This window comes from Penaeus vannamei, chromosome 41 (assembly GCF_042767895.1).
Source record: "Penaeus vannamei isolate JL-2024 chromosome 41, ASM4276789v1, whole genome shotgun sequence".
Classification (NCBI taxonomy): Eukaryota; Metazoa; Arthropoda; class Malacostraca; order Decapoda; family Penaeidae; genus Penaeus; species Penaeus vannamei.
Window position 1 is genome coordinate 25,917,477 of NC_091589.1, and position 15,008 is coordinate 25,932,484.

At 43.9% G+C, this 15,008-nt stretch overlaps 1 protein-coding gene across 2 annotated transcripts; it reads right to left on the minus strand.

Annotated features, from left to right (window-relative positions):
• Positions 1-8,880: 8,880 nt before the first annotated feature.
• On the minus strand, positions 8,881-12,066 carry LOC113830493 (uncharacterized). Of its 2 annotated transcripts, XM_070117772.1 has the most exons (3): positions 11,907-12,059; positions 11,506-11,633; positions 8,881-9,985 (listed from the first exon to the last, which is right to left on the minus strand). In XM_070117772.1, exons 1-3 carry the CDS (start codon positions 11,974-11,976, stop codon positions 9,689-9,691), a joined length of 495 nt encoding a protein of 164 aa, XP_069973873.1. In that variant the 5' UTR covers positions 11,977-12,059; the 3' UTR covers positions 8,881-9,688. The 2 variants fall into 2 exon arrangements, with proteins under 2 accessions (XP_069973873.1, XP_069973872.1); XM_070117771.1 differs by having other exon boundaries at positions 11,506-12,066.
• Between the last annotated feature and the right edge of the window lie 2,942 nt (positions 12,067-15,008).

Below are 15,008 nucleotides of genomic sequence, written 5' to 3' on the forward strand. Positions count from 1 at the left end.
CAGATAGGCAGAGGCAGACAGACAGACAGGCAGACAGGCAGAGGCAGAGACAGACAGGCAGTGGCAGAGACAGACAGACAGACACAGAGGCAGACAGACAGACAGACACAGACAGACAGACAGGCAGAGGTAGAGACAGACAGACAGGCAGAGACAGACAGACAGGCAGAGACAGACAGACAGGCAGAGACAGACAGACAGGCAGAGACAGACAGGCAGACAGAGGCAGAGACAGACAGACAGACAGACACAGAGGCAGAGGCAGACAGACAGACAGACACACAGACAGACAGACAGGCAGAGGTAGAGACAGACAGACAGACAGACAGACAGACAGGCAGAGACAGACAGACAGGCAGAGACAGACAGGCAGAGACAGACAGACAGAGACAGACAGACAGACAGGCAGAGACAGACAGACAGACAGACAGAGACAGACAGACAGGCAGAGACAGACAGACAGGCAGAGACAGACAGACAGGCAGAGACAGACAGACAGACAGACAGGCAGAGACAGACAGACAGACAGACAGGCAGAGACAGACAGACAGACAGACAGGCAGAGACAGACAGACAGAGGCAGACAGGCAGAGACAGACAGACAGACAGAGGCAGACAGACAGGCAGAGACAGACAGACAGGCAGAGACAGACAGACAGGCAGAGACAGACAGACAGGCAGAGACAGACAGACAGGCAGAGACAGACAGACAGGCAGAGACAGACAGACAGGCAGAGACAGACAGACAGACAGGCAGAGACAGACAGACAGACAGACAGACAGACAGACAGACAGACAGACAGACAGACAGAGGCAGAGACAGACAGACAGAGGCAGAGACAGACAGACAGAGGCAGAGACAGACAGACAGAGGCAGGCAGGCAGACAGACAGAGACAGACAGACAGAGACAGACAGACAGAGACAGACAGACAGACAGACAGACAGACAGACAGACAGACAGACAGACAGACAGACAGACAGGCAGAGGCAGAGACAGACAGGCAGAGGCAGAGACAGACAGGCAGAGGCAGAGACAGACAGACAGGCAGAGACAGACAGGCAGGCAGAGACAGACAGACAGGCAGAGACAGACAGACAGGCAGAGACAGGTAGACAGGCAGAGGCAGACCGACAGGTAGACAGGCAGAGGCAGACCGACAGGTAGACAGGCAGAGGCAGACCGACAGGTAGACAGGCAGAGGCAGACCGACAGGTAGACAGGCAGAGGCAGACCGACAGGTAGACAGGCAGAGGCAGAGACAGACAGACAGACAGACAGACAGGCAGAGGCAGACAGACAGACAGGCAGAGGCAGAGACAAACAGACAGGCAGAGGCAGACAGACAGACAGGCAGAGGCAGAGACAAACAGACAGACAGACAGACAGGCAGAGGCAGAGGCAGAGACAAACAGACAGACAGACAGACAGGCAGAGGCAGAGGCAGAGACAGACAGACAGACAGACAGGCAGAGGTAGAGACAGACAGACAGGCAGAGGTAGAGACAGACAGACAGGCAGAGGTAGAGACAGACAGACAGACAGACAGGCAGAGGTAGAGGCAGACAGACAGGCAGACAGACAGGCAGACAGGCAGACAGGCAGAGGCAGACAGACAGGCAGAGGCAGAGGCAGAGGCAGACAGACAGGCAGAGGCAGAGACAGGCAGAGGCAGAGACAGACAGACAGACAGACAGACAGACAGACAGGCAGAGACAGACAGACAGGCAGACAGGCAGAGGCAGAGGCAGAGACAGACAGACAGACAGGCAGACAAATATATACAGACTATTGTTTACAAAACCAAATATCACTTAAATGCACAAGAAAGAAGCCACTCGGTGTCTTAATGACCAAAATACACGAGACGTAATGAAGTCAATTGCACGATCACGAAACAAAACCAACGGGAACATGTGTTACAACGGCTGAGAAAAAAAACACGATAAAAGTGCAATACCAAGGGAATCACATGTTACAAATGGCAGACAAGAGTGCTTAACAAATTGCGAATTGACAGTTCAAGATCCCGGACAGCCCCCCCCCCCCCACTTGTCACGGCTGGTATGTCACCAAGAGAATTAAGGGGAAGAACTCGACTCCTCCCAAAGCGGAAGCCAAAATCATAGAAGAGAAGTAAAATCTGAAGGATATGGCCTGGTATGAACGGCTAAATACCACGTAACAACAGCTCGTGCTAAAATACCATTAGTGATTGTAAATATTCTTCTGGTTAATTCATTTGTATTAATTCATTCTTCATTCCATATAAGGCTCATTAATGCCGTCAAGTTATAATCATTCACTTTGTTCATTTATTTATCTCCCATTAACGTTATTTTCTTCATTATCAATTATGTATTATTTTCTTAACTATTATATTGGTAATTGTTGAAGACCGCGACGCACCCTCGCAGAGACTAAGTTCCAAATGTGAGGGGGGTACCCCCCCTCCAAAAGGGGGAAGTTGTCCTCGCAGAGCCTAATTCCCTAGGGAGGAGGGGGGAGGGGGGAGGGATGAGGGGGATAAATCGACCTCACAAAGCTCCGTTGGGGGGGGGGGGATGCACGATGTCAATAGCAACCTGTAAATGTCTAAATAAAATAAATACCACTTTAACATCTATACAAATTGTAATTATATGAAAGACGAGCCTAAATTTATATTACGGAAACAATAGAAAGGCCGAATAATAAAAAAATAAGAGCCAAACTTTGTCAGACGGACGCCGAATGAAACACCGCTAAATTAAACAACCGCTAAACGTTATGCGGACTAAATCGATATATGATACACAATATTTTTTTATTATAACACATATTCGTAATCATACAAACCTGAATACCGAAACATAACAATAACCAACGAACTTGTGTCAAACCGTTTATAATTTTAAATAATGCGGATATTGTAAAATTCTAATTAAACACTTATTGTAACACGCATTTTATTAATATTTATGATTTATATTCCGTGCAATATACATGAGCAATTTGCCGGTTATCGTTTAAAACAAATTAAAACGTACTAACCTCCTGTTGTCGCGCCTCAGTTATGAGACTTCCCCGCCGGGTAAATTATAAGTAAGACACCCGCCCCAATTTCGTTTTTGTCGCCTACACATTTCAATCTTCAGGGGCACGTAGGGGAGACCCCCACGGGAGAAATAGTTTAATAGAAATTTAAAATTTAGGAATAAAATCGAAAGACGAACGAAAATTCGTCGCCGCTGCAACATGCGCCGCGCCGGTGTCCGTGTTGCCGATATCTCCCTGGGGGTATTTCGCCGTAGTTTTCAGAAATCTCGCAGACATCGAGATTTGTAGAAAGGCAACCTTTGATTTTGAATTAAAGCACGGCCAGTGAGGTCCCCACAAAATATTAAATTCCCCGGCATGTACGAACATTATTAAATAATTCAAATACACTTTCCGCGGCTGCCTTAATTAGGATTGCCCAAAATAATTTAACACACCCCTTATTAGCACGATGTCTAATAATAACCAAATCACATTATCAATACATTTAACACATACCGTCAGTGCGGAGGGTACAGGCGAGCTGCGGCAAGGAGGAACTGATGGAATCTTTTGTTCTCCGCCGGGTACTTCATTTGAAATATGGCCTTAGCCAAGTGCCCGGCGAAGTGGTATGTCCTCCTGCCGAAGCGGGGCACTTTGATCTTCGCTTCCCTCCATTTCCGCTCGATCGTATTTGTGTGCGCTTTACTTTTGGGGTCAACAAAATTATATGAATGATTCACAGTTAAATGTTGATAGCCCTCTTTTTCTAAGCAGTTGTATGCCTTCCAACAATCACTAATGACCGTTGTCCCTGGGTGGATACGCTCCTTAATGACGTTAAGCAAAGTGAGAGAGTCACGCGTCTCCACGGCAACGAGGAAAAAATCCCTACTCTTGCGGCATACTCCTCCAAAAACCCACTGACCTTCTATGACACGACCTACGTTATATTTACGTTTTCCAAATTTAGATTCATCAATCTCGACAATTTCCCCTGACCCACCAATTTTGTCGGATTGATTTTCAAAACACCAGAAAATTAAAACCTCCCGGCAGAAGCTCGCCCAATCGCAAATAGTCCGGTTTTGGAAATTAAACTCGCTCCGTGCAGATGCGTAAGAAAACCTCTCTCGCAGATACAAATTTACAAATTTTAAATTAGTTTCAAAATCGAGCTTACTATTATCAAACCAGGTGTTCTTAAAAAGTGATTTTTTGAAATTGCATCAAACTTTTCGATTATTTTTTTGGGGGGGTCTTGTCGCACCTAAATGAATTTAAATTATCATCGCATTTTGGGCATTTCATGGCCTCCAAAATGAGGCCATGTGTACGGCAAAGATCGAGCAAGAGGGAAGGCTGGGTGCCGTACTTTTCCCAGAAGTGCCCATACCTATCATGATATAATAAATTTTAAAAAATGATCCATTATGATATAAGCCAAAAATATTTTATATTTTAAAATACATAAACATTTAATAATATAAATAATAAACATTTAAACTTACCCCATGTCACACTCCGCACAAAAATCACTATTACTAGCCATGACGGTGGCTTACAGGCAAGTGACTACGTAATAAGATTGGGTATTGTTCCGATTGGAAGGCAATTGATGTAACAAGGCAGTAGCATTGTTAGATTGTTAACAATCAATCAAGGTTATGATAAAGATTATAGTAATGGTAAATTAACCACATTACACAGAATACAACATATAATCTATAAGCATAAATTTAATTGAGGAAATTTCATTATAAACAACAAAATAATGTATAAAAATAATTCGTAATCGGCAATGATTCCAGGTTGGTTGAAAGTGGTGCACCGAAAACGTGACCTTCGCCGCGCAGCGCCGCGGTTTTTTTCCGTTTAACGGTAAATATAATGCCTGTGCATCTTAAAATTACCACTATCTTACTCTATTTCTTCCGCTCTATAAGATGGCGGTGTCCATTTTCCTCTATCTACGCGCGTCACGGTCTTCAACCTCTACCGAAAAAAAAATATGGTTATGTCTCATTAGTGTTATTATGTATTCTATATACTAAATCATTTTGCTGCAATTTCAACATTTCTTCCTAATCTTATCTGTCGACAATGAACAGCGATGTACTGACATAAATGGCAACGTGCCTTCCCAGCGACATTTTATCCACTTGCGAAACGGACGCCGTGTCACAGCGCGATGTGGCAACATTAGGTCCGCGACATAGTTTCCCCGTGACATAGTATCCTAGAACCGATGCAGTACCGGGGGTATGCGCCTTGCAAGGAGGAGGGGAGGACCTACGACTTGCACTGCAGATGGCAGCACATGCAGGAGAGAGATCGGGATACTCCCTTTCGAAATCTTCTGTGGCGTTCTCTTCAGTGGGACAAAGGGAAACCACAGGGCAAGGCCATACCTTCTCACCCACGAGATCATTGCCCATGAGAAGCGAAATGCCATCACTTGGAATATTATCAACAACACCTAACCTTACGTAACCCGTTATCAGATCAGATTAAAGATAAACTGTACAAATGGGTATGCTCTTTGACCCTATCAGTCCATTGATAATTACCATTTCTCCAGCATAACAGTCAGGGTTAGGAACCGCCTCCTTGAGCACCAATGATATATCTGCAGCCGAGTCACGTATGATAGTGACTGGGGAAGACGACTTGCACAATTCATCGCCACTAAGAAATCCTGTGGAACAAAATGGTCTAAATGAAGGTGTTACATTCAAAGATTCAGTCATGGAAAAAGGGGAAAGGCCAAGGTTAGGTTTATCACCAGAATATTTAGATTCAACCTTTGTTACATCATTAACACTGACGTGAAAAATAGGTTTGCCTTTGTCACATGAACGCTTATTAGCCAATTTAAAAGTCATTTATGACATGACCTTGTTTCTTACAATAATGGTAAAAAGAAGTTCTCACCGCGAGAAACAACCTTCCTACACTCATCACCACCTGTTTCTGACTTTGTATGGACAGTCCTGTGGGTATCTGGCAGTCCAGTCCTGGGACTATACTCCATCCTCTTACCATTATGCTGGATAGACTGGAATGAAGGCTCATTAGATCTGCAAGAGTAGTTAGGATTAGTGAGAGCGAAATGATCGGCGGCTTTGCCGACCTCGGCTAATGTGCGCAGACCACGCTCGCCAATGTGAGAGCGAACTTTTACAGGCATACATTTCTTAACTTCCTCTAGTACAAAGAGCGGTAATTTTCTATATTACCTTCGCCACACCGATATCGACGATTTTGGTATCGTTGGATTCCTCTCACTGTCCACATTCCAAATATGTAGGTTTTATTGCGCGGAAACCCCCCGTTAGCGGCAAACTTGGGCACTATATCGGGGGCGACGAGGTAAATACGTCCGCCGCTCCGCGATCGACGAGAATTGTGTAACGCTCTCGCCTGCCGGGAATACGTGGTGGAGGTTTTGTTTCCTCGGCGGGGGTTGGGGGGCGGCAGCCCCCCCAGGGTGGGTTGCAGCGGGCGCAGCCCCCTGCAATGGAAAGTCATATGAATAACCATGGTTATTTTCACTGTGGGTTATATTATTAGTGTTATTTAACCTCGATTTTCTCTAGAACCTTCCATGCCCTCCCTTGCAATCGGGGCCAAGTTTGCCGCTTACGGGGGGGGGGGGTTCTGCGCAATAAAACCTACATATTTGGAATGTGGACAGTGAGAGGAATCCAACGATACCAAAATCGTCGATATCGGTGTGGCGAAGGTAATATAGAAAATTACCCAAAGAGCTCGAGTAATTTATCGTACTCGAGTGCATCAAGTTCACTCTCGACCCATATTTTACACAAAAGTTGCTTTTGGCGAATAAATTCAACAAAGGTTTGTTGACTATCTTTACGATAATTTCGAAAATCTTGTCTGTAAGCCTCTGGTACTCTTTTATAAACATTTAGAACAGCCTGTTTTACTACATTATAACATTGTGACTGTACGAAATCCAGAGCTGAGAAAACCTCTTGAGCTCTGCCAACAAGTGCACTGTGAACAAGCAATACCCACTTATCTTCGGGCCAACCATGCAAGGCAGCAACTCGCTCAAAATGAATGAAAAAATACTCTGGCTCTGTCTCATTGAATTTAGGGACAAATTTAATAGCATCCTCTACACGAAAAGGAGGATGGTGTTCCCGATCAGGTCTCTGCATGAGACGCATCCGCTCATTCTCTGCCTTAAACATTTCTAAATCTATCTTACGGCTCTCCAGGTCATACTGGCGGGCCATCGTGACATCCCGAGGACACAAGGGCTCTAAATCCTCCTCACTTAACACCTTGTGTTCTAATAAATACTCGGTCACTAATGTACGAATTTCATCCTTCCGTAAGGATGACCGAAAAGGGATGCAATAATGAGCGGCTAACTCACTCCACTGGGCTTTAGTTAAACCGACCAGCACTTCGGCTGACGGATTTGCAACAACACTTTCAACACTGAACATAATGAATCACCGAGAAGAGACAGGCGAAAATGATGGTTATTTTCTATATAACGTCCGCATAACCGATATCGACGATTTTGGTATCGTTGGATTCCTCTCACTAAATGCAAATATGTAGGTTTTATTGCGCGGAAACCCCCCGTTAGCGACAAACTTGGCCCCGATACCGTCGGCGACGATGTCGGAGCGGCGCACGTAATATATAAATTTACCCTAATAATCTAACCTCAGTGAAAATAATCATGGTTATTCACATGACTTTTCATTGCAGGGGGCTGTGCCCCCTGCGATCCCCCCTTTCATTGTGCGTTAACGGGAGGTTTCCGAGCAATAAATACTATATATTTGCAATGTAGAGAGTGAGAGGAATCCAACGATACCAGCTAGATAGAAAAATACGAAATACGTGAACAATCGCAAAACCTGTGAATCAAATCACTATACCGTACGATTAAAGGCAAACAAACAAAACAGCAAAATGCCTAATATGGTCACCAAGCAAAAAAACAAAAGTCAAATATATACAGACTATTGTTTACAAAACCAAGGATCAATTAAAAGCACTCTGCATGCACAAGAAAGAGGCGACTCGGTGCCTTAATGACCAAAACACACGAGACGGAATGAAGTCAATTGCACGATCACAAAACAAAACCAACGGGAACATGTGTTACAACGACTGAGAAAAAAAAAAAAACACGATAAAAGTGCAATACCAAGGGAATCACATGTTACAAATGGCAAACAAGAGTGATTAACAAAATGCGAATTGACAGTTCAAGATCCCGGACACGCCTCCCCCCCCCACTTGTTACGGCTGGTATGTCACCAAGAGAATTAAGGGGAAGAACTCGACTCCTCCCAATGCTTTTGCCAAAATCATGGACGAGAAGTCAAATCTGAAGGATATGGCCTGGTATGAACGGCTGAATACCACGTAACAACAGCTCGTGCTAAAATACCATTAGTGATTGTAAATATTCTTCTGGTTAATTCATTTGTATTAATTCATTCTTCATTCCATATAAGGCTCATAATGCCGTCAAGTTATTATAATCATTCACTTTGTTCATTGTTCATTTATCTATATTCTCCCATTAATGTTTTCTTCTTCATTATCAACTATGTATTCTTTTCTTAACTGCATTATATTATATTCCTTTCTTTTATACACTGATACAATGGAGTCACTTATTGTCAATCATTATTTATTCATTATACGTTATTTATTATTTTAATTAAATTACAGTTACTGAAGAATTGTATACCACTAATGATTATTAACTAAAATCATTTATCTATGAAATGGAAAAAAATGCATAAACTCAATATTTATCACCTATTTTTATTTCCTTCACCAAAATATACAAACAAAAGAAACCCTGCCTACGAAATACATTAATAAAATTCAATGCATCGCCCTAAACCTAACTCAGAATACAAACCCCGAAAAATAAATGGCAGAGCAATGACAGAGGTCTTGCCTAGGCCTATGGCGGTGGAGGAGTGGCCGAGGAAACCTTCCCAAGGCCTCAAGACGGTAGGGGGAGGGGGAGGGGGGGTACGATCGCTACGGCAAGAACTGCCTCGTTACAGTAGCTTACAGTGAGTTGGCCCTTTTTACTAATTAATCATTAATTAATTTTGCCGTTATGTAATATTCCTCCCCGCAAGAAAAGAACGTTTTACCATATGGGGAAAAAGTTCAACTAGCTAACTGCCAAGTAGAATCACCGCACAGCTCGTTCGGCTAGACGGGAGAATGTAGCGTCTTCTCCTTCCCTTTCTGTCCGCCGCAGCGTAGAGTCAGCGGCCAGCGTGTGCAGACTATATTACTTACGATCTATTACTTACGATCTTGAAATTGCGTCCGCTGTGATATCGTGTGCCTCTAATATGCAATATCTTAATAATGTCTGTCCACCTGAACACTTGGAATGTTTCTGAACTTTTTTTTTATAGAAAATAGAGTTATGATCAGCGATTTTCGACGGGATGAACAGATATTGTTAAATAAACACTAAACTTTTCAAATTACAAATACTATCATTAAGGCTCCTTTTCGACGGTGGCCTGAGACTGAAGACAGAAATAACACCGTGTGAACACTTCACTATTCGACTTTCTGCTAATTGTTCGCCCACGATCACGAACGCGTGCCCTCCTGACGTAGTCACTGCTGCCCGCTACCCCACGGAGTGAAGACGAACTGCCCACGCATCCGTTCTGGCCCTCCTGCAGTCAACACGTGGATGAAGGCCACTACTCTCAAGAACCAGGACTGCAGCAGAGGCAAGGGGGCCCAAGCAAGGACAGATGAACCCCTGCTCCCTCCGGCGCCGAACATCAGCTTGCAAAGACGCCCCATTCATCACATCAAGGGGACACGGAAACTGAAGCACTGGCTGAACATCCCTGGTCTCGGCATTGTGATCCAGCAGTGGACAGAGACGAGCTACTTCACTGAATGGCTCGTCATACTCCTGCAGAAGAAAATGGGTTTGCTGCTTGGGCAGCAGAAAAGGGTTCAAGTTTATCAGGGTTAACCGAAATTACTGAATTCGTGAGATTAGGCTCCACAAAGATATTTTCATCATTTTCATTACTGTTAGAAAGTACAATCACTGAAACATCACTTACGTTTCCCGTATTTTCCTTTAAATCGTCCCGTTCATAGTACTTTTTCGGGAGGTTCACATGCACATGACGTTTTTTCTTACGTCTCTTAGGGATTTCAGTTGCACACCTATCACTAGATCGTTCTAGAACATTAAATAGTCTCGCATCCCGAGACTGAAGAGGCTGGTAATGAAGAGTTAACAAAACCAATACTAAATCATTGAATAATCTTACCTCTGCATCATTTACTTTATCAAAGTGTTCCTTCATCTTGGTATTAACTTTACCCAAATGATTACGAGCTAATGAATTAGCTGTCAGCAATAAATACTCATTCACAAATATCTACGGGAAATCCCTCTTCATTTAACCGAAACTCTTCCAAAACTTTTAATGGTCCACGCACTTCATGGCCGTAAATTAATTTAAATGGAATAAAATGCTCTCTTGAACACTGTCCCTTATTAAATATAAAAGTAAATCTATTCCTTCATCCCACTCATAACCAGTCTCTAAACTGAAGGCTTTAATCATAGTCTTTAAAATATGAAATCTTTCAACTAGCCCTTGACTCTGAGGATGATATGCGGTGGATCTGTACTGCTGTGTACCCAAGGACTTCATAACCTTTTCATATAATCTGGAAGTGAAGTGTGACCCTTTATCTAACTGCACTAAGGTGGACAGACCAACCCGAGTAAAAATCTTTATCGAGGCCTTCTCAGTATTCTTTCCTGTGTCGTCTGCAGATATATCAGAGGGTTTTATAACTACGAAGAACACCTGACTGGAGAGAAAAGCAAGTACGGAAATTTTCTAGATCATTTATGTCAGTTAGCTTATCATTAAATGCTTGCAAATCAGGACCTTTACGTTCATCTTTAATGATCTTTCCCTTAGTAACTGGAGTGTCTAAATTTCTGTATATCGGAATCGGACTCAGACTTACTTGAAACTTTAGCAGATGAATTAAAGAAATCTGCTAGTGTGAATTCTTCAGTAAATATATCAGAAGGGCTCTCATAAGGTAATGCAGTACCGGGGGTATGCGCCTTGCTGGGAGGAGGGGAGGACCTACGACTTGCACTGCAGATGGCAGCACATGCAGGAGAGGGAGAGGGAGAGGGAGAGGGAGAGAGAGAGAGAGAGAGAGAGAGACCCTTTCTAAATCTACTGTGGTGTTCTCTTCAGTGGGACAAGGGGAAACCACAGGGCAAGGCCATACCTTCTCACCCACGAGATCATTGCCCATGAGAAGCGAAATGCCATCACTTGGAATATTATCAACAACACCTAACCTTACGTAACCCGTTATCAGATCAGATTTAAGATAAACTTTACAAATGGGTATGCTCTTTGACCCTATCAGTCCATTGATAATTACCATTTCTCCAGTATAACAGTCAGGGTTAGGAACCGCCTCCTTGAGCACCAATGATATATCTGCAGCCGAGTCCCGTAGAATAGTGACTGGGGAAGACGACTTGTACAATTCATCGCCACTAAGAAATCCTGTGGAACAAAATGGTCTAAATGAAGGTGTCACATTCAAAGATTCCGTCATGGAAAAAGGGGAAAGGCCAAGATTAGGTTTATCACCAGAATATTTAGATTCAACCTTTGTTACATCATTAACACTGACGTGAAAAATAGGTTTGCCTTTGTCAAATGAACGCTTATTAGCCAATTTAAAACAGCCATTTATGACATGACCCTGGTTCTTGCAATAACGGCAAAAAGACAAATTCTCACCGCGAGAAACAACCTTCTTACTCTCATCACCACCTGTTTCTGACTTTGTATGAACAGTCCTGTGGGTATCTGGCAGTCCAGTCCTCCTGGAACTATACTCCATCCTCTTACCATTATGCTGGATAGACTGGAATGAAGGCTCATTAGACCTGCAAGAGTAGTTAGGCTAATTTTCTATATTACCTTCGCCACACCGATATCGACGATTTTGGTATCGTTGGATTCCTTTCACTGTCCACATTCCAAATATGTAGGTTTTATTGCGCGGAAACCCCCCCGTAAGCGGCAAACTTGGCCCCGATTGCAAGGGAGGGCATGGAGGGTTCTAGAGAAAATCGAGGTTAAATAACACTAATAATATAATCCACAGTGAAAATAACCATGGTTATTCATATGACTCCATTGCAGGGGGCTGCGCCCCCTACGACCCCCCTGGGGGGGGCTGCCGCCCCCTAACCCCCGCCGAGGAAACAAAACCTCCACCACGTATTCCCGGCAGGATAGAGCGTTACACAATTCTCGTCGATCGCGGAGCGGCGGACGTATTTACCTCGTCGCCCCCGATATAGTGCCCAAGTTTGCCGCTAACGGGGGGTTTCCGCGCAATAAAACCTACATATTTGGATTGTACAGAGTGAGAGGAATCCAACGATACCAAAATCGTCGATATCGGTGTAGTGAAGGTAATACAGAAAATTACCGTAGTTAGGATTAGTGAGAGCGAAATGATCGGCGGCTTTGCCGACCTCGGCTAATGTGCGCAAGGTCTATATAAGTACTTATATAGACCTTGAATGTGCGCAGACCACGCTCGTCAATGTGAGAGCGAACTTTTACAGGCATACATTTCTTAACTTCCTCTAGTACAAAGAGCTCGAGTAATTTATCGTACTCGAGTACATCAAGTTCACTCTCGACCCATATTTTACACAAAAGCTGCTTTTGGCGAATAAATTCAACAAAGGTTTGTTGACCATCTTTACGATAATTTCGAAAATCTTGTCTGTAAGCCTCTGGTACTCTTTTATAAACATTTAGAACAGCCTGTTTTACTACATTATACCATTGTGACTATGAAATCCAGAGCTGAGAAAACCTCTTGAGCTCTGCCAACAAATGAACTGTGAACAAGCAATACCCACTTATCTTCGGGCCAACCATGCAAGGCAGCAACTCGCTCAAAATGAATGAAAAAATATTCTGGCTCTGTCTCATTGAATTTAGGGACAAATTTAATGGCATTTACACGAAAATGAGGATGGTGTTCCCGATCAGGTCTCTGCACGAGAAGCATCCGCTCATTCTCTGCCTTAAACATTTCTAAATCTATCCTACGGCTCTCCAGGTCAAACTGGCGGGCCATCGTGACATCCCGAGGACACAAGGGCTCTAAATCCTCCTCACTTAACACCTTGTGTTCTAATAAATACTCGGTCACTAATGTACGAATTTCATCCTTCCGTAAGGATGACCGAAGAGGGATGCAATAATGAGCGGCTAACTCACTCCACTGGGCTTTAGTTAAACCGACCAGCACTTCGGCTGACGGATTTGCAACAAAACTTCCGACACTGAACATAATGAATCACCGAGAAGAAGAGACAGGCGAAAATAAGGGTAATTTTCTATATTACGTCCGCATAACCGATATCGACGATTTTGGTATCGTTGGATTCCTCTCACTAAATGCAAATATGTGTTTTATTGCGCGGAAACCCCCCGTTAGCGACAAACTTGGCCCCGATGTCGGAGCGGCGGACGTAATATATAAAATTACCCTAATAATCTAACCTCAGTGAAAATAATCATGGTTATTCAAATGACTTTTCATTGCAGGGGGCTGCGACCCCCCCCTGGGGGGGCTACCGCCCCCCGACCCCCACCGAGGAAACAAAATCTCCACGTATTCACGGCAGGATAGAGCGCACACGAACTAGATGCAGAGCGGATAACCTACAATAACCTAGGATTTTTAAGGTACTAACCTGATTTATTAATGCCGCTGATTAGTAGGGAGGGTGCTCCTTTGCCGCAGAATGTGAAGGAGACAGGGTGCGTCCTGGCTGCCCACACCTGCCGCAGGCTTTCTCCAGACGGAGGAGGCCGTGGTAGCACATCTCTAGCATTTTCTCCTGGCTAGTTGCAATTTCGTGCAGAAAATCCGTCTCCGAATGCGAGCACCCTCCACACGGCCATCGCGGAGACTTTCTGAACGCGACGGTTATTTCGGTTAGGAATACGGATGTCGTTATTCCAGAGGAAGGGAAACTCGACCTTGAGGCCATCGGTGTAACATCGAAAGAGGCGCAAAACCCGCCGACGAGGGCGGGCCACCCTGTTCATCCTGATTATACTACAAACGTCTATATACAATGTTGACTATACTAAGGTTAATATGCTGATTCAGTGGGAATCTTACGAGGTAACTAATAATACGCCCGCCGCTCCGACATCGACGATAATTTTGTAGCGCTCTAGCCTGCCGGGAATACGTGGTGGAGGTTTTGTTTCCTCGGCGGGGGTTGGGGGCGGCAGCCCCCACCCCCAGGGGGGATCGCAGGGGGCACAGCTCCCTGCAATGGAAAGTTATGTGAATAACCATAGTTATTTTCACTGTGCGTTATATTATTAGTGCTATTTAAACCCGCATTTTCCCTGGAACCTTCCATGCCCTCCCCTGCTATCGGGGTCAAGTTTGTCGCTGACGGGAGGTTTCCGCGCAATAAATACTATATATTTGCAATGTAGAGAGGAATCCAAAGATACCAAAATCGTCGATATCGGTTATGCGGACGTAATATAGAAAATTACCAAAATAAGCTAGCTAGCTAGATAGAAAAATACGAAATGCGTGAACAATCGCAAAACCTGTGAATCAAATCACTATACCGTACGATTAAAGGCAAACAAAAAACAGCAAAATGCCTAATATGGTCACCAAGCAAAAAACAAAAGTCAAATATATACAGACTATTGTTTACAAAACCAAAGATCACTTAAATGCACAAGAAAGAAGCGACTCGGTGTCTTAATGACCAAAATACACGAGACGTAATGAAGTCAATTGCACGATCACGAAACAAAACCAACGGGAACATGTGTTACAACGGCTGAGAAAAAAAAGAAAAAAAAAAC